This window comes from Furipterus horrens, unplaced genomic scaffold (genome assembly GCF_987537825.1).
Source record: "Furipterus horrens unplaced genomic scaffold, mFurHor1.1.pri manual_scaffold_41, whole genome shotgun sequence".
NCBI lineage: Eukaryota > Metazoa > Chordata > Mammalia > Chiroptera > Furipteridae > Furipterus > Furipterus horrens.
The window spans coordinates 135497-155429 of NW_028327211.1; the positions used below are offsets into that span (position 1 = coordinate 135497).

Sequence of the window (19933 nt, forward strand, 5' to 3'; positions counted from 1 at the left end):
GGTAGGGGTAGGTTTCTGGGCATTTTGTCCCCCAAATTAACCCCTTGGTTCTCTCACAAACTCTCAGAACTCATGGGTGTGTGGTTCTGAACAGAAATTAACCAAAACCATATGTTGGATACTGTCCATGGTAACAATTCCATCCCAGGAGCAAACCTCCTGATTTGGGTAGAACACTCAAGCACAGAGCAGAGAGGTGGGAGCAGCAGTCTTGGGAGGCTAAAACCTGAGGTAGTGATGCAAGGACACAAACATGACCATCACCTTGTTTCCTTTACCACACCCTTTGCTCAACCATGTGGCCCCAGTAAAGAGCTTTGGCCTCATGCTGGGTTACTACCCCACATGGTCTCCATTCTGGCAAATAACAGGCAAATGAGGGAAGGAACTAGCATTAGGGATGAACTGAATGATTTTCTAGTGTTCACGGAGTCTGGATACTCTAATGAAGATCATGGATTCCGTGAAATAAAGTACGTTAAACCAGGAAGTCTGGGCTAGAATATAATTTAAGGGAAAAGTTCAAATCTGAACTTCAAACCTGCAGTAAACAAGTGCCTTTTCTCTCTTAAGGACCATTTGCTTTAAAGCACTGAAGAGTGAGCTGCTAGCTCTGGCAGTGTTGGGAAAGAATGACAGTTCCTTCTTTTTTGTAGACACCAAAGTCTAACGGGACCCCAGGTATGCAGATGCCAGATTCAGGACTGCACAACTGAACTTGGTCCCTATGCCAGCTCTCCTCCTTTCCACCATGAAGATCACTTTGGCTATCGTGTGCCCAACAAGCCCTCAGGATTCCTCCATCAACAGTAGGAATGATCGTCAAAGCTACTGAAATCAGAGGTAGTGTTCAAAATGTAACACTGGTTTTTCATAAAATGTAAGGCTGGTTTCTTATGGCATGTGTAAGGCGTGGTAGGAAGAGAACTGCCCCTACCCCCAGCCACACATCCGCTCTTGGCTCCTCACGCACACCCACGTGCACACAGAAGAGGCCAGCTGATTTCGCCACGATGCACAGGGACTGAACCGCTTCCCATCACTTCTGGTTTTTGAGCTGGTCGGAGAGCCAGTCCAGGCCTTCATACAGCCCATCTCCGCTGATGGCACAAATAGCCAGAATGTACCAGTTTCTCCAATGAAGGCAATGTAAGCCAAGCTTGTCTGTTATCTCTTCTGTGTTCATAGCATTGGGAACATCCTTGAAAGGGAATATTCAAAAGTCGGTTTACAATGTTATAGTCATGGAAAGAAATATTATGCTCTTCTCTCAAAACCTGCTGCAACCCACAGTCTTATCTCAGCTGATGACAACTCTAGCCTTCCAGCTGCTCAGGCCCCAAACCTTGAAATCATCCTTAATTGTGTTCTCCCTCTCAACTCTCACAACTCTACACTGGGAAATCCTACAGGGTCCACCATCTAGTTTCAGAATCTGACCTCTTCTCAACACCTTCACAGCTACACCCTAATCCCACCACCATCATTTCTCACTTGGATTACCGATATAGCTTCCAAACGGGTCTCCTTGCTTCTGTTCTTGCTCCCCTAACGTCTATTCTCAACCTTGCAGTCAATGGAAATCAGATCAAGTCATGTTTCTATCAGAATCCCGCAATAGCTGTCTCTCTCTGTCTGGGGGTCACAGTCAGAGTCCTTATGATGGTCTGTAAGGACTTCATGACCTGAGCTTCCATGAGTTCTCCAAGTTGTTTTGCTTAATCTTTATAAATACAGCACAGAGCACACATTACTATAGTATAACATTTACTTATTTGGTATGTTTTTTACAATCCATCTCCGCTAACTAGAATATAAGCTTCACAAAGGCAGGAATCTATTGTGTTCTCTGATGTATCCCAAGTGCCTAGGACTGTGCCCAGCACTTAGTAAGCTCACACTAAATTTGAATAAATTGGCATTAAAGAACAAAGTAGATCTGATGTACTGATATAGATGGACCATCAAAGATATGCTAAGTGAAAAGTCAGGTTGCAAAACAGAATGCAGAATATGATCTCCACAATTTAAATATGAATATAATCATTTCAGTGTTTATAAAGGCATAGAAAGTTATACCTCTGGAAAGAGGCAAGAAATTTAACAATGTTTTATCCTGAGGAGTGGGGCTAAATACTTCACTTCACTCAATATTCTGAATTGTTTGCATATTTATACCATGAACATATTCTGCTCTTATAATTAAAAAAAATATTTTCTTTCTTTTTTTTTTGAAAGTCTACTATGTTCACTAATGAAAATCTGGACTGACATCAAATTAACAATGGGTAATTGTTGAGTAAATGTGATCCATTCACCCTTTAAAATCATGTTTACGAAGAGATGGGTGACAAGAGAAAGTGCTTTCGATAAATCTAAAGTGACAAAACAGTTTGGTTTCAATTATGTGATGAATATATGCATGGAGGCGAGAGAGAGGAAGCAAACATCAGAAAGTCACCATGGTTGTCTCAGGCTGGTACGTTCCTCATGATTCTACCTTTCCTTCCATACTGAGGGTGGTTCTACACTTGGCCCTCCTCCTGCTCTTTTACTGCTTGTATTACGTTTCCTCCTCAATGACAGGCCCCATATGACCTGATAATTTCCCCCCTTGCTGACCCCCCATTCTGTCCCAGTACTGCTTGCTGTTCCTAGAACTGTGTGGCTCCCTCCCTGCTGGACTTCAGGGCTCTGCTCAGATGGCATCTTATCAGAGGCATCCTGGCCCTTCCCCACATGCATTCTGCTGCCTTCTCTGCTTTACCTTCCTCCACAACACATCCACCAGATACATTACATATTCTTTACTGACTGACTCTCCTCCAACGAGGATGTAAACTCCATAACCACAGGGACGTTTTTCTGTCTTGTCCGCTGATATATCACCAATACTTAAAACAATGCCTGGAACTTAGATGTTCAATGAATATTTGTTGCCTGGGTGAATGAATGAATATAAGACATATGCTAAAACGGAGGTAGAGGGAGCATAGTAGGGACTGGAGGGAGGCAGACATCTAATTTAAATATCTATTATTTTTAAGTGGCCATCTGGCAGTAAATTTCAGTCCCAGTGTTCCGAAAGCCAACAACATACCTGTTTATTTGCAAACACCAAAAAAACTGCATCTATGAGCTCACAGTCCATTAATACTCTGGTTAGTTCTTCCCGGGCCTCACTAATCCGCTCTCTGTCACTACTGTCGACCACAAAAATCACACCTGGAAAGAAATCACATGCATGTTAGTAATCTAAACCTGAAAAGCGCAGCTGTGTATATGTCCCTACAGCTTCTCCCTGCTCATGTGTGGTTTCACTGAAAGCAATCATGGGATGAAGGCCAGGTGAGGGGGGCAGGAGCTGGGTGGGGATTGGCAAAGGGGAGAAAATGGGGAACATCTGTAATAGTGTCAGTAATTTTTCTAAAAGCCATCATGTGGAAGGATATATAATCCTAAGAGTTAGGAAGCCTACTGTACACTCAACTAACCCATCTTTTTCAGAAGTATCATAGCCCTTCACCTGATTATATAAAATATACAGAGAAATGTTTTTTAATCACTCATTTTTAATCACTTCACGTCTACATGATGCCTACATAAGTTCCAATAAAAACTCTGGACATCCCCTGGCTGGGTAGCACAGTTGTTAGAGAGTCATCCCGATATGCCAAGGTTGTGGGTTCTATCTCAGACCAGGGCACATAATAAGAAACAACAAATCTATTTTTATATGGATCCTTGTCTGAGAAACAAAAGAACCTAGCATCAGACTAACTACATTTTTTTAACTAAAAGAACCTTAAAAAGGTAAATTTATAAATAAATAGTATACTGTAATATTTTTTATTAAAGGGAAGAGGAATATATATCTATAACTGCTTGTATTGCATAAAATATCTTTGGGAAGATATACAAGAAATAAAAGTTGTTGCCTATGGGAGGAGAGCTTTATACTATATACTTTTCTTTTTAAATTTTGAACCATATAACTATATTGCCATTTTAACAAATTAAAATAACCTGTAAACAAAGGAAAATCTTTCCATGAGAGAACTAATGGACCATTTTATGCATTCTATATGATCGTCGTCGTCGGCAGCCGTCCGTCTCGAGAGACGATGGTGTAGCTTCTTAAGAGTCTATCTGCACCGCCGAGAATGGCTGTGCAGTCCGACTCGGGAGTGACATGGTATCTGTCTCCTCCCGTGTTGAATCGACATCTTGTGATGACGCTGAAGCTACAGAGCCTGGGCAGGGTAATATGGAGGGTCTGCTGTTGCCCATGCAGCAGACCCCCCCTCTCTTCGCAGCTGAAGGGTCCAAGGGAAAGACGGAGTCGATACAGCTTGGGTTCAGGTGCGCCGCAGGAGTTGCCGGTGTTGACTACAACGTCAAACCGCCTTAGGGACTCCGGCTCCGGATTTTCTGTCGGGGTTTACTCCCTTAGCCTTTCCCCTGAAGAGGTATGCCGCAAGGCAGCGGAGGTTTTTTGGAGTCAGAGTTTTCCTTCTCTGATGTACCCTGACTGGAAGATCGAACCAGCGACACTTAGCTCGCAGGCCGACGCTCAATCCACTGAGCTAAACCAGCCAGGGCAATCTATATGATATAATCAACTAAGAAGTCATATAATAGTTCAAATTCCAATCCACAAAAGGGAAACCTACACAGTTAAGTATTTTAATAGAGTTAAGATGTTTCATTAAGCCCCATATTCACCATGCTAATGAAGAAGGAAATTTACATTTAAAAAGACTGCCTGACCTTTGGTAAACGGACAGAAAAAATAGGGACAGCATCCAAGACTACTCGTGGCTGAGACATCTGGATGCACCACAGACATCAAGTCCATTCTTCAAATAGTCCCCATTTGCTAATTTCATAATGAGTATAAATAACCCACCCCATGGCCCTAGACTATAGCCAGTTCCCTATCATCAAAGCAATAGTTACTGAAATTCAGTAAAATTAGACTTGTTATAAATAGACAATTGAAAACAAAAAAAAGCATTTCTAATTGGTGATTTAATGTGTTAAATATGCATAGGGTAGGCAGAGGGAATCCTGCCAGGAAATGAAAACATCTAACAATTTAGGCCCTGTGAAGGTTAATTTTATGTGCCAAGTGTCCTGGACCACTGGGTGCCCAGATATTTGTTTAAACATTACTCTGGGTGTGTCTGTGAGGGAGTTTCTGGATGACATTAACTTCTGAATCAGTGAATTGAGTAAAGCAGATTGCCCTCCCCAAGCTGGGTGGGCCTCATCCAATCGTTGGCCTGGATAGAACAAGGAGAAGCAAGAGAGAAGTCACTCAAAACTGACTGTTTTGGAGCTGGGACAATAGTCTTCTCCTGTCTTTGAAATGGAACTCACATCACTGACTCTCCTGAGTTGCCAGCTTGCCAACTGCAGATCCTGAGACTACTCGGACTCCATAACCATGATGGCCAATTTCTCATAATAAATTTCTTTATATATTTAAATCCATCCATCCTATTGGTTCTGTTTCTCAAGAGAACCCAGAAAGATATAGGCTCCCATCTGAGTGCCTGGTACCTTCTAGCCATGGAACTAAGCATTTTACAAAATGAATCTCATTGAAGCCAAATGGTCCAGCACAGTGGGTATTACAATACTTAACTGAGGTTCAATCCTATGTTTTCTAGTTTTATTACACATAAGGAATTGCAATCGTCTGGCCTATATGGCAAGTGCCAATGCAAGGTAATCAGACATACTGAGCATCAAAAAGAATATTGTCTGCACCCTGGCTGGTGTGGTTCAGTGGATTGAGTGCTGGCCTGCAAACCAGAGGGTCGCCAGTTCGATTCCCAGTCAGGGCACAAGCCTGGGTTGCGGACCAGATCCCCAGGTTGCCAAGAGGCAACCATACATTGATGTTTCTCTACCCCGCCCCCCTTCCTTACCCTCTCTCTAAAAATAAAAATATAAAAATCTTAAAAAAAAAAAAAGAATATTGTCTGCAATGGATTAAACACAATGACATAAAAATCTAAGTCATCATGGAAGTTGCTAGGGCATTGTCCATTTCACTGAAAATCAAAAAAGGGAATTAATTAACATTTTTTTTCCTGCCTTTCTTGAACTATACCTCTCTGAAACTATATCTCAGAGAAACCAAATTATTTAATGAGAAAGTTCTTTGTTTAGAAAGATTTCAGCTAATAAATGCAAATGAAATGACAAAATCTAGAAAACCCACCATTTTGTAACTCCTAGAGAAATAATGGATCTAGGTAATAGTCTTCAATGGGTGCTAAAACCACTAGATGAAAGGTTAGTGGGGAACTATTTGGGAGTAATTAGGTTGAGACCATCTGAACCCACTTATCATCACTAAAAGTGAGACAACCAAACTTCTGTGTTAAGATGATACCACCGGAAGTACTTAGCACCACTTATGAAGTATTCTTGCCCCCAAAATGAACCAGAATCTATCAAGCCACTAAAACAAACTACCATTTTACAGGATATCCATAGACAGACAAACAGGTTAAATGAAACCACAATAATCAGCCAAACCCAGAATGTGGGATAAACACCTAACAAAAAAATGGCTCAGGAAAGAGGGGAAGACTGTTGTAGGATAAGAGACTAAAGAGACGTAACAGTGAAATGCAATGTGTGAACTTTGATCCTAATGCAAACAAATTAAATTTATAAAGGAGATATCTGATGCCATTGGAGAAATTTAAACAATGACTGGGTACTAAATATTAAAGAATTATTAATTTTGGAGGTGTGATAATGGCATGGAGATTATGTTAAAAACAAACAAACAAACAAACAAACACAAAATGCCTTATCAGTTAGAAACAAAACTAATGAATGTCTGAGTAAAAAGTTTCATGTCTGGGATTTGCTAAAACATACTCTGGGCAAAACATCAATCAATAGCTGTTGAAGTTGGGTGATGGGCACCTGGGATTTTATTTATCCTTTTTATCTTTATATTTGTTTTACATTAATTACTAACAAAAGTTTAAAAAAGATAAGTGCACTATTTTGAGGAAAGACATTTTAACATCTATAAGCTGAGAAAATAGAGCTATGTGCTAAAACTAATAGCTAATATAATAATTTAAAATACAGCTGATTTGAATATTTGGTCTGAAAAGACCAAAAATATGTCTTTACTGTGAAACACATGCAATGAAAACTCCACCAGTAATAGAAATGTAGAAATTAAATGACTCCACTTAAATTCTAAAGAGTAATTTGTAGATGCCATATGGTTATGATTCCGCATGAGAATCAAGGTGTAAAACCTATGTGAACAGTTTATGAATAGCTTGACAGGCAATATTCTGTAAGGTATCACTTATTCAAAATATGATCGATGAAGAAAACCTCAAATGGACTGATTGGGCACAGTGAGGACGGGGAGAGAGACACATTAAAACCCCATCTTTAAGAAAACCAATGGTAAGGAAATACAGTAGCAATCTGGGATATTCATGCCTATTCATGTACTTGTAGAATAATAGGACAGGAGGGAGGGACTGTGACCGTACAAGATGCTGGGATTTGGGATTTGGGGTTTCAGCCATCTCTGTTCAGCTCTTTCTCTCCAGAGGCACGATTTTTAGATATTCTTAATAGGTTGAAAAGTTTACTGAATTCAAATTCTTCAAAAACTGGTACCATGTAACTCTTGACCAAAAAGTGATATTCATCAGGATAACCATTTTCTAACCATTTCTGGATTAAGAGGGGTTTCCTATGTAGCCTGAGTACTTCCTCTAGAAATGCAGGGACCATTTCCCAAAAAGAAACCTCCACAGGAAATGTAAGTGAGCCATCAGAAGAGACGGAATGACTGACAGTCTAAATAAAGCAGAGCACCGCCAGGTTCTGCTTCAAGCATCCATCTTTAGACCCATCTAATATAAGTGGTTCCTTACAGTTGGTGTTCTTGAAATAATGTCTCCACAAAGGTCTGATTTTGCAATGGCTACAGACATCCCAGATTGTGAGGCTGATATTTTTATATTCCACCGTCTCCACATTGAAACCTAAATTGAAAAGTGGCCAGAATGTTCAATAAGGACTTTTGCTGATTGAACAATTCAAAATAATTTCGACTAACGTTTGGCCAGCTTTAACATTTGGACTTTTTATTTCCAAAGCAGCTTGCTAGTCAACGATTTGTAACTTCCAAAACAGCATGTGTTAGTTTGCTCTCCCACTCCCCATGACAGGTATCGCAAACCTTCCCTGCTCTCTCTGGCCTCCAACCTCACACTCCCCCTCTTTCTCTCGGCAGAAGGTCTCCCAGTGTGTTTCAGACCAAAAAGAAGCCATAAATGGAACTGACTTCCACTTCCCACCGCACGAGGTAGAAAACTTCCTACATCTTTTCTCCCTCCCTCTTGAAGAACAGAAGAAGGCAACTATCTGATGCCAATTTTGCCCACCCACATGCTGGATCCAAGCCACGCATATTGTCTGAAGCTTTTCGCTACTGTTATTTTCTCCCCACACCCAAGTACCTCCAGCCTCTTCTTCTCTGCATATCTAAGTCTTCTACATCTTTCAAAAAAAAAGAAAAACCATTCCTTGACCCCTTATCATCCTTCGCCTGCTACCACCCTCTATTTTCCCTTTTACAGTCAAACTTCTCTAAGAAGCGTAGCTACATTCACTGTGCCTGCTTTGTCACCTCTCACCCAATAGCACCTTAATTCTGCTTTGCTATGTTCCACAGATGGTCTCACCAAGTTCGGCAATGATCACCATGTCAATAAATCCAACAAATGCTTTCCATTCTTACGTAATTTGATCTTATATCTGACAGTATGGCCTGCTCCCATCTTGACTCGCTTCCCTGGCTGGTCATTTTCCTTCTGTTTCTATGGATGCACCTTCTTAGTCTCCTCGTGAGTTCAGCCACATTTAATTGATCCTTATATGATGGAGTTCCCATGACTCTGTCCTGCCCCAACCATGCGCCTCTTTCCACACACCCCTATTCATTGGTATTCAATTCATTCACCAAACATTGATAGGTACTGGGCATTTCTAGGCATTTTCTAGGCACTAGGGATAGGAGTGAACAAAACAAACATGATTCCTGCTCTTATTTACACTGTTGGGAGGAAGAGAGACTGAACAAGTGATAACAAATGTGCTGAGAGTGACTTAAAAGTTCTGGTTGCTGTGGAAACTTATAACAGGGGACAATGAGCCCAACGGGTGAGGAAAGGTGTCTCTGAGCAATAATGTTTAAATTGAGACCAAAAGAATGAGTTGGCATTAGCTTGATAAAGAAGAGGGGACTGAGGAAGAAGGCAGAAAAGCATTCTACAGAAAGGACATGACATAAAAAGAGGTCCAAACCTTTTGTTTAATGCAGAGTAAACTGGATAAGAGCATACATATGATTTTACAAAGATCTTCACCAAAATATCAATAGTAGAGTGTTTTAACAACTTGTTTATGTTTTTCTACATGTATGAAATTACAGAAGCATGAATTATTTTTGTAATTGGAGAACACCAAGCAATTTTCATTTGAACTAATAACATTTTAAACATTGTGTTAACAATGTCTCCATCTGGTTTCCTCCTCCTTCAAATATCGCAATTGCTGGAGCTCCCGCCCAAATTGGAAGTTGATCATTTGGTTCTTGTGCCTAAGCCAGCATTCAGAACACTCTGACATTCCGTGCCATCTGGTGGAGCCTATTCTCACTCAAGAATCTGGAGCTAGAGGCAGTTCTTAAGGCTAAGATTAAGTTCTGTCAAAACCGCCTTTGCAAAACCCTTAAACAGCCCGCAAAGCACAGTAACACAGTGCTGGTCCGAAGGAAGATGGGTCTACTGCACTGGAACAAATCAGATTCTTCAGCAGGACACCAGCTCAAGTAGTTTGGCTTGAGCCAGAGTGAAGAAAAAAAAAAAAGTCACGCTGCATTTTTAAGCATTAAGAGCATACTTGGCATGGAGAGGTACTTCCTCTTAGAAAGGCCAGCTGGAATGAAGAATGCCTGAGGAGGTAACAGCAGGTTCCCAGCTGCCATCTCAGGCTAACTGAGAGGGAGGGAGGGCGCAACTGCCCTTGCTGTTTTAATCATTATTTTCTTTTCCTTTTTTGCCAAGCGGCTAGAGTTAACTCTGCCTGACTTAAATGTGTTCGCATGACTCCCCTGTAAACCTAGGAATGTGCTAGAGATGTTGTGGAACAATTAGCCAAGTATATACTGCCTGGTTTTTGGCCTCAAAAAGTTTACATTCTTGGGGCAAACATGATTTTCGGAAAGAATATTCAATACCATAAGCAGCATGTGAGAGTATAACAGGCTAATTGTAAACTGGTCTTGCCCCAGGTCGTTAACTCACCTATTGTAGGAATGGGGGTCACAGTCTCTCCTAGCTTCAGTTTATACAAGATGGTGGTTTTTCCTACTCCATCCAAACCCAACATAAGAATCCGCATCTCCTTTTTCCCAAACAGACTTTTGAACAGTTTTTCAAAAACATTCCCCATTGTAATTGAATTCAGTTACCTGAATGAAAAGAAAGGCAAGTCAAATAATTGCTCTTTGCACAGAGCTACAAACAACATATATAAAATATGATACAAGTCTTTATTAGAGGTGGCTCCTAGTAAAATTTTTTAAATCATTTTTTTTCAGTTACAGTTGACATACAATATTATATTAGTTTGAGGTGTACATCCCAGTGATCAGACATTATATAACTTACTACGTGATCATCCTGAGAAGTCTCATATCCATCTGACAACATACATAATTGTTACAATATTATTGACTATATTCCCTATGCTATAATTTAATTCCCATGACTATTTTGTAACTACCAATTTGTACTTTTTAATCCCTTGCCTTTTTTATTCATTCCCCCCCACCCTCCCTCCCATCTGGCAAATGTCAAAATGTTCTCTGTATCTATGAGTCTTTTTCTGCTCTGCTTGTTCCTTTATTTTGTTTTTTAGATTCAATGTAAACAATCCTAAGTACGATTTGGCCAATAAGTAGTATGTCTTTTTTTTCCCCAAAGGAAAACTCAACTAAGCTCTTTGATGCCTTATCAGAAAATTCTCTTTTCCACTGCAGCATCTAAGTGGGATAGGGAGCAGCCGGGTCTCAGTGCCACCACTGTAGTGGCAGGCTTTAGTCACCTTAAGTACGGAAGCAACACCACAATAAATACATCTAAACTCTCTTGAAATGAGGACTTATGAAGCAGAGAACCAGTTAATTTTATATATGTGAAGCAAAGTCCTTAAGTAGTTGCCTTTGGCTAGCAGACAATATCAATACCCAGAAGAGACCCTAACATTTTTCAGAGGTGTGGAAATACAGCACTGGGAAACTCCACTGCAGCCAGAGAAACCAACCAGGCAAGAGTTGAGGCCACGCCACAGCATCCAGTGTTGACCATCACCTTCTTCTCAACCAATTTACAAACGATTTATTGAAATATAATTTACATACAGATATAAACATACATGACAACTGCACAGCTGAATAAAACGTCATGAATCAGATAAAAAAGATGATTACCAGTGACCCAGATCTCTTTGTATCCCCTCTCAGTCATTAACCTCCATCACTATACTGACTTCTAAAGGCAAAAACAGTGCAGGAGAGAGTCTATAAAGGAAGGCAATAATAAGGTCAGGCTAGCTTTGCAGAAATTTACAGGCTTTTAACAGATCGGCCTCTTTGTCCTACGAGCTTGATATTCTAATTAAAGACTTAAAACTAGAACTGCGCCCATACCTCTAATCCAAGCTCCTGGAAGGCTACAAAGATTCTTCAAAAAGGAAGAAACAAACATCCTCGTTTCAAATACTACGATTTTCCTAACCAAAGGAAAGCTTTACTCCTTGGCAGAGGAGGGGCAAGAGGCAGCAGGGACAGCCAATCTCCCATTCATCCCGCCCCCCGTGACCTCAATGGGGCGATCACCCAATTCCAGAGGTCCTAGGTTTCCCACAGTAGTTCAACATCACGGGTGAGGTCCAAGGACAGGCATTCTACGACTAGAGAAAAGGAGCACAGCACTTACAATGTACATAAATGAGGGATAGATAAACTGCTACAGCCAAAGAGTGATGCATGCTTTAATCGTTCACAGGAGGTCCGCATAGAAGGTGTATGAAAGTCCAGGGCATTGTGGCACTCAAAATCTTGTTGGGCGACAAAACTAGAGATCGCTTGCCTTTGTTTCCGACAAGAGAAAGACAAGTCACACAGACAAGAAAAACAGTAAAGAGCATGCGGTGAGCAGGAAGGTACTTCCCATTTAAACGTCCTGAGAGGCAATTAGTCGTGCTGGATTTCCCTTCCCAACCACACATACTACACCTACTAGGCTCTCCCTCCTGCTTCTTTTTCTCTTCCTGCTCATCTTGGAGAGGCGCCCAGACTCCGCCGCGCGGAGAGACCCCGGGAGGAAGACACCGCCCACCCGGGCGCCTCTTTGGCACTTTCACGCCACACACGCTAACTGTCCGACAGGGAGAAAGAGCGGCGAGACCTTCAGGGCGCGAGGGGCGCGCCGGGTCCCCAGGGAAGGCCTCCGAATGCCCTTTCTGCCCGGCCACCAAGCAGCTCCCTCTCAACCTGACCACCATGGGGAAAGCAGAGGCCCTACGCGCTTCTCTGGGATCTCCGCAGCCCCGCCCTACAGAGGGCGCAGAAGGAAGCCCAAGCCCTTCCCGCAGGCCACACGCAGCTCTCTATAGATACCCTCTTGCGAACGGGGCGGAAATACGACGAGGCCTTCAGTACAGCGGTCCCTCTCCCAGCCTGTGCCTCAGTCCTCGTCACTGATCACCAGTACCTTCCCCGCAGCCTTGAGGATTTCCGCTCCACTCTGCTAGGTGGTGGGTGATGAGCTGGGGCGCGTACAGCACCCAACACTCCTCTTGTAGCTTTCGCACCAATGAGCCCCAAGTTTCATAAGTGACGACATCTCTGGCCAATGCAAAGGACAATAAGAGGCTGGCGGAAGGAGGGCTGCCCCTGGGGACCTACGTGAAGGCACGAAGATCTGGCTCCAATGCTGTGTGAGAACAACTAGAAAAGTAAAAATAGTTCCTGTTCGTTCGGCCAATCAACTCGGAAAAGCCTTAAGGATTGGACTGACCCCAGGAGCGTTCCGACCAACGGGGTAGAGACATGTGGGCGGTACCAAGTTCCTAATGCTATTTACGGATCTTTGCTAGGGTGCAGCTACAAGTAGAAACTAGTTTGGGACGATGTTTTGTGTAGGAAACACCCAGACACTGACACCGAGGTTAGGCATAAGGAAAGCTTTCTATCCGACCGGAAGCTGGACTGCACCCCTGCCTCTAAACAGTTGAGGAAAATACAACACTAGCCACCTGCACCTGCCTTCAAAGGCTGCAGAACCGCAGTCACTTCCTGAGAAATGCTCTCAATAAGTCAGTCCCTTAAACACCAATTTGGTTAGCTGAAAAGGTTACAAACTCCTGTAAATGGTACATGTGCATGGAGAAAGGGCCACAGACAGCTGTGGGAGCATCGGAGGGGGGCAGCGCATGGCATGCCTTACAAACTGAGAGACCAAAAAGCAGCCCCAGAGGACTGCGTGAACATAAAAATTCGTAACTAAAAGCAGGTCATGGTGGTCAGTTGCCTGTAGCTTCCTTCACAAAGTTTCGTCATTACCTTAAGTGAGCCTGTCTATTGTCTTTGTGCATTTAGGATTCTATACCTTTGCAAGGTCAGAGTAATTTTATTTTCCAGACTTCTGCTCCAAAGCACCAGACCACAGAACCCCTCATTGTTACCTTGTCACCTCATGCCATCTCTATGTACTGTAGATGTTCATGATTAACTATCCTGCACCCACCAATGTGCCTCTTTGTTTGTTTCAGTTTTTATCCAATCCTAGAGCCTTCCCTGCTTGGCTTTCTCCTGCCCCCTTTACCTACCACCCGTGCATTTTATGTAATCCTCCTTACGTCTCCTCCTTTGATTCTAACATATAGAATAAGCTGCAAAACTGCTGTTCCCTGGAGCATTTTCTCAATTCATTGAGGTTTCGTTTCTTGGCATTACCTCAAAATTTGGCTCAAATAAACTCTTACAAGACTTTTCTATAGGCTGGACACTCTTTCACTGACACACAAAACTGAAATAATCAGAAAAACTAACATCTATTGAATGCAAAATACTCATATGTGCCAGCAACTATGTCAAGGTGTTTACCAGCATACTCATAACACCTATGATTCAGAAAGTATTATTACATTTTAAAAGAGGAAAATTAAGTAGCCGGACAGAGATTCAAACCTTGGTCTGTCTGACACCTTACTCTTTTTAACTAAATACTTTTTTTTCTTGTCACAGTGATTGTATACATAAGGGTAAATATAAGTACATCTGAGAGGTCTTTCTACACAGCTCCTTAAATATTAAAGAAATTAAACAAAGTCATTTTTATGCTCTTCTGATCAAAAACAGGAATACAAAGTTCTCTGGACTTTTCAGTTTTAACAAACCATGTCCCTGAGATTCCTTCTGCTGAACTGCAGGACTCAGAAGTCAGTGAGACACTGGATTGCTTGAGTGGCACCGAGTCTCATTGTAATAATCATCCTCCTTCTGTACGTACATTCTAGCTGTGATCAGACTGCCATTTATTCCACATACACATTGCATATGAATGTGCAACAAGTATTTTCTTCATCATATGTGGCTTCCAGCTCTTTTCCATTTACAACAACTAAAGAATGAAATATATCAGTAATGGTTTGGTCTTCCTTACGTCTGATACCCAGTTTAGGTGGCCCAATTTTCCCTTGTCTGCCCAAAATAAATTCTCTTGACTCTGCATAGGCTGATTCTTCTTGTTCAAGCCTAGCTTTAACTCTGGCCCAGAGAGGACTTGAAGGTTCATTAATCATGGAAAAAATATTACAGTAATTATCAGAGGTACTGCAGGCATCAATCCCTATTGCTTCCCCATAGGTCTTCACCTGTACAGTAAAAACAGGCGTCCGCAGTATGATTGGTTAATTCCAAAATAGGACAGTATTCAAGTTATAGGCCTCAGTGGGAACATTGGTTGACATACGCACCGAGGACAGCTCCGGAGCCCCCAGTCCTCACCCCCACCCCACTGCTCTCATCTCAACCTAACTTGCAGCCTCTGTGATGAAAAGAACCACGCTGCTCCAGATAGACTCGGGGTGGACCCCGAGCAGCTGCGGGTGTCCCCCCGCACAGCCCTCTGGTCTCAGCCACAAAGTCATTTTTTTTAAATACATGAAGAGAGAAAGAGAAGGAGGAAGGGGAGGAGAAAAGAAAAAAATTTCTCGTCATACTATCATCCAGGGGCAATCACTGTTACCATTTGGTTTATTTCTTTGCAGTCATTTTTCTATGCAATTTTTACATAGTTCAGGTTATGAATACATACAATTTTGTTTTTCCAGTTAGTATTTTAATTTGAGCATTTCCACATTACTTAACATTAAAAATATTTTTGATAGCTGGTAATATTCCATCATATGATGTACCCTGATTATTTAATCATTTTCATGTAATTCAACATTTAGATTATTTTAAAGTTTTGTATAATGTTGTAGTGAGCATCTTATTTTTTCTTCCTGTATTCCTTTTTTTTTTTTTTAAGAAATAAATTTCAATAGTGGAGTCACTGTTTAAGGACTGTTTAAGGTCCTTGATACATATTACATTGCCAAATTGTTTGCTGGGTAGATTATATAAATGTACATTCCCATAAACCAAGTGAAAGCCTTGCTTCCTACCTGGTAAGCTCTTAAAAAAGAGAGTTATTAGTGTTAGTTTGCTAAATTGATAACCAAAAAAAGTATCTCATGTTTAATTTTCATTTTTTTGATTATTTATTTTTTTCCAAATGTTTAGTCGTATTTTTATTTCATCTACTACCAAGGACCTATTCATGCTCTTCTGCTAACTTCCAAGGCAAAAATGTCAAGTTGTTTTGCCAGCAACTGTGAATGCTGTTTGAATGGATTCATTTTAACCTGGAAAAAAAAAAAGGTGAAATAGCAAAGATAAGATTTTTACCTACCATTGTTTGTACCTACAGAAGGACTATTGAAGCTGATAACAGGGCTTTATCCTTCCACCCCTCACAACCTGAGAATATGCATTACTTTCCCAAGACATACATTGAGCCTATAAATAAAACAAAGCCCCTGACCCCACGGTACTCAATTGTTAAAGAATTACAACCACATACACACAAACATGTTTTATATACGTATATAATATGCTTTATACATACATATGTTTCATTTTAAAATAATAATACGCATGAAGGATATCAGGGGAAGGCTAGAAGAAAATGAACCTAATTTATTAGTGACCGTATTCAGCAGGTGGGGTTGTGATTTCTTTTAAGAGAAAATGTACTAACTTTATAATGCAAAACTCAACTTACTTTTTAAAAAATACAGAATTCTGCCCATTAGGAAGGAGGTTTAATTGAAATTATGATAGCCGTTCAGGGGAAGTTTATAAAGCTCAACTGTGGTAACTCAATAAAAATAAATTGCTTATGGTGATGCTGATTCACTGGGGTTTTTCTCTTAATAGAAAACACTTCTGGTAAATACAACATTATTTGCCCAGCATGGAAAGTAAAAGTGCTCTTAGGAGAAGCAGAGAGAGCATTTCACCCTGAGAAACATCTTATTTGGAGATAGCTCCTCATCTCTGAGTTAGAATTTAAAATCGATTAATAGTGTTATTGGTATTAGTTATACAGTATTCTTGGTAGTGGTAATCAGTGTTTGCTGTGTAAATGCTGAGTCAGGTGTGGAATGTATTAGGTACTCCATGATAGTTATCACATCTAATTCTCACATGAAAACATTTAAGTTTAGAGATTTTAAATGTCACACAGCATACCCAGACCGCCTTCACCCAAGTATCACTTAACATCCCTCTATTCTGGTCACACTTCTGCTCAGGGGATGTCTTCTCCCTCTCTTAGAAAGCCCTGCTATACATATTACTTGCCCTAGAAACAGCCCTCCAGTAAACTCACCCTTAGGAGAAATCTGAAGCCACACCTTCACTTTTTCTCAGGAGCCCTCCAGAGACTTGTCACAGGTCATCCCAATCCAGAGAACCATCATCGCAATCAACTATAGTTTTTGTGGGCCTTTAGTGCCTTAAAGGTCTAGGAAATGCAGCCCCTCCTGGGAGCCTCTGACTTCCTTTTCTCAAGATGCATAAAGGTTTCATCAGACCAATATCTGAATAATCCCTTTTCGAAGAGATGCAGGCAGCTCTCTGGATCCACAGTGTTAGTATGCAAGATTAGGCAGCCTGGCAAGTGCATTGGGGCTCACCTTAAAGGATCCTCTGGTATCCATAGCAACATTCATTCCCTTCCATGGAGAACGCTATCATCTCTCCTGCCCACTCAAACTTCCTGAAATGAATTGCTTTTTGTGACTACAGGTGCTTGTCTTTTATCTTCCAAGGAGAAAAGACATATTCATCTGGAAAAAAAAACAAAGACACCTGATTGCAGCTAGAATACTGCATTGCATCAGCTGCTCTCCCTTTCTTTAAAATTCCTCATGCTTTCTCCATTTTGCTGTTCTCTAGCCTTATCCATCATTTTTGGGAAACACGTTTTCTCTGGCAGAAAACAAACAGATGGCAACTCTCCTTCCTGAAACTGGTGTGATGGGCCTGTAAAATGAAGTTTTCAACAAGGCCTTCTGAAAGCCTGGGCTTAGGTCAGGGGTGGCTAACCCATGGGTTGTGATTGGAGGGGCAAGACCAAGGACTGCGGTCCACATATAGCTCCCCATATAGAAGTCACAGTCTCTGAACTTTTGTCATTGGACATTTGCTTCCTGAGGTTAGGCATTGCTCTCCCAGGCAGCATTCCTTCAACTGCATATACTCCTGTGAAGAGTTACTACTGGTTCCTAATGCTGAATGAACTTAGAAAAGAGAGGAGGTGGTGCAGAGGGAAGGGTACAAAAGGGGCTCTGAAGACCACCTTTGTCTGCTTCACAATGATATTTCCAAGAGGGGCAGTGCAGGTCTTTGCCTGGGTTCTGTGCTCCCTCCTGGGCCAGGGTACCTTGTCTGACAATGCAACGAAGGCTGCATGAACTGGGGAGCTGTGACCAGAGAACGGGGGACAGCAAGAACATTTGTTGTTTACCAACTGTCACTGCAAGGATTGCTTAGAAAGTGATGCCACATGAGCTCCAGTCCGAGATGACCTTGAGTATCAGAGTGCGGCACAGATGGGATGCATAGACATGTGACAACCAGGAGCAATTTCTCCGAATCTTCCCCTCCAGCTGGATGCCAAGCATTTTCAGCACAGGAGCTCATGTCTGCCTACAGTTTCTTTGGCAGACCCTGCAGGGCTATACACATCATTCTGTTTTATTGCATTTGTATAACTTGTGAGAGAATACAAAAGGCCCCTTATTATGGGTAGATATGCTCATAAATTGACACACTGGAACCTCTCCAGAAGCTCTATTTTCCCTAGGTGATAAATATTCCTCCTGGTTGAAGAGATTAAAGACATTTTCCCTTATAATATAGCTTACCTATTAAATTCTGATCCACCCGTGATTTAGTTAATATCTGATTTGTCCAACAAAGCATTCTGGTTCTCAGGTACAGGGTGAGAGTTTATGAAACTGGTCTGAACTTTTCTTCTGTCCCTAGCGTATCTTCAGGTCACTCACTGATTTTATTAGTTCTTCATTTTAAATCACTAAGCATGCTCAGCTCTTCTAGTTCTTTTTTCTTTCCTTTCTCCTGTTGGAAAAAAAGTATTTTTTCTAATTAACTGTGAGATAACAGAATCCTATCACTTCTTATTGTCTTTTATAAATATGAAGAGAAACATAAGATAGTAGAGGCCATAAAAGCATCAGAGAACCTGTCTGGCAGAATCTATTTTCTTGCAGGGTCCCATCGTTATTATTATCTATTCTGAGGATGATGCTGATGTATTCTGAGATTCCAGTGAGGGAATGGAACTGTAGACAGGAAATGACATTGAGGTTTAAAAAAAAAAAAAAAAAAGATGGGATATAGGGCATATTACTGTGCATTCAAATTCCACCATATAGACTACCTAAAACACAACACTGGGGATTGATAAAGGTTGTCAAAAACACAAATCACTTTCCAAAAAAACTTTATTTATTTTTAGAGAGGGGGGAAGGGAGAAAGAGGGAAATATCATGTGATAAACAGATTGGTTGCCTCCCACACAAGCTGGGGCCATGGGAACCCTCAACCCCCGCACGAGTCCTAACTGGGAAGCCAACAGGGGACCTACTGCTTCACAGGACGATGTTCAACCAACTAAGCCAGGCCAGTGAGGGCACAAATTACTTTTATAAATAAAAACAAAATACTTAATAAAATAATATATTAAAATATGGAAATAATCACAATTCATTTTTAAATTAGAAAATATTAACTTTAGTTTTCCAGGCCACACATAAGCTAAATATAGATGCCAACTTCCAGGAGCTAGGAAAACAAGTCCGGCTCCAGGGAAAAGCCTGAATTCACGCATAACTTGAATTCAGAACCAGCCACTCATTACTGATCTTCCTTGGCGGCAGCCTTGAACCCGAGCTGGGCGCTCATATACATTTTCACATTTCAGTAGGTCTGGAAGTACCAAGGGCAAAGAGCAGCTGGCAAAGGGATAGGCAGGGGGGTCAGTGACTAAAGCCTCAAAAACCTTGCTACAAAGTCCGGCGCAAACGGCCAGCTATGACGAGATTCTGAAAAGAAGCCCTGGAGAAAGTCGCTGGCTGACGCGTAAGCCCCAGGAATACAAGTCACAGTACCCTTCACCGCTCTCAGCTAACCTCAATTTCAAAATGGCGCCCGCGCCCCGCCCTCTCA

The 19933-nt window shown here is 41.5% G+C and overlaps 1 protein-coding gene across 4 annotated transcripts; it reads right to left on the reverse strand.

Moving 5' to 3' along the window:
- Nucleotides 1-770: 770 nt before the first annotated feature.
- LOC149990018 (ADP-ribosylation factor 2-like) lies at nucleotides 771-12904 on the reverse strand. 4 transcript variants are annotated; one of them, XM_090265708.1, is made up of 6 exons: nucleotides 12843-12895; nucleotides 12066-12218; nucleotides 10371-10537; nucleotides 7935-8045; nucleotides 3101-3225; nucleotides 771-1201 (listed from the first exon to the last, which is right to left on the reverse strand). In XM_090265708.1, exons 3-6 carry the CDS (start codon nucleotides 10516-10518, stop codon nucleotides 1040-1042), a joined length of 546 nt encoding a protein of 181 aa, XP_090121834.1. In that variant the 5' UTR covers nucleotides 10519-10537; nucleotides 12066-12218; nucleotides 12843-12895; the 3' UTR covers nucleotides 771-1039. The 4 variants fall into 4 exon arrangements, with proteins under 4 accessions (XP_090121834.1, XP_090121833.1, XP_090121835.1 ...); XM_090265707.1 differs by lacking the exon at nucleotides 12066-12218 and having other exon boundaries at nucleotides 12843-12904; XM_090265709.1 differs by lacking the exons at nucleotides 12066-12218; nucleotides 12843-12895 and adding an exon at nucleotides 11558-12046.
- Between the last annotated feature and the right edge of the window lie 7029 nt (nucleotides 12905-19933).

Coding starts and splice junctions, on each gene's coding strand:
- LOC149990018 (XM_090265707.1), bottom strand. CDS start 10,518: ATGGGGAATGTTTTTGAAAAACTGTTCAAAAGTCTGTTTGGGAAAAAG. Junction 3,226..7,934: donor TTATTTCAAGAACACCAACT/GTAAGGAACCAC, acceptor ATTTCTTTCCAG/GTGTGATTTTTGTGGTCGAC. Junction 1,202..3,100: donor TGGTGTTTGCAAATAAACAG/GTATGTTGTTGG, acceptor TTCCCTTTCAAG/GATGTTCCCAATGCTATGAA.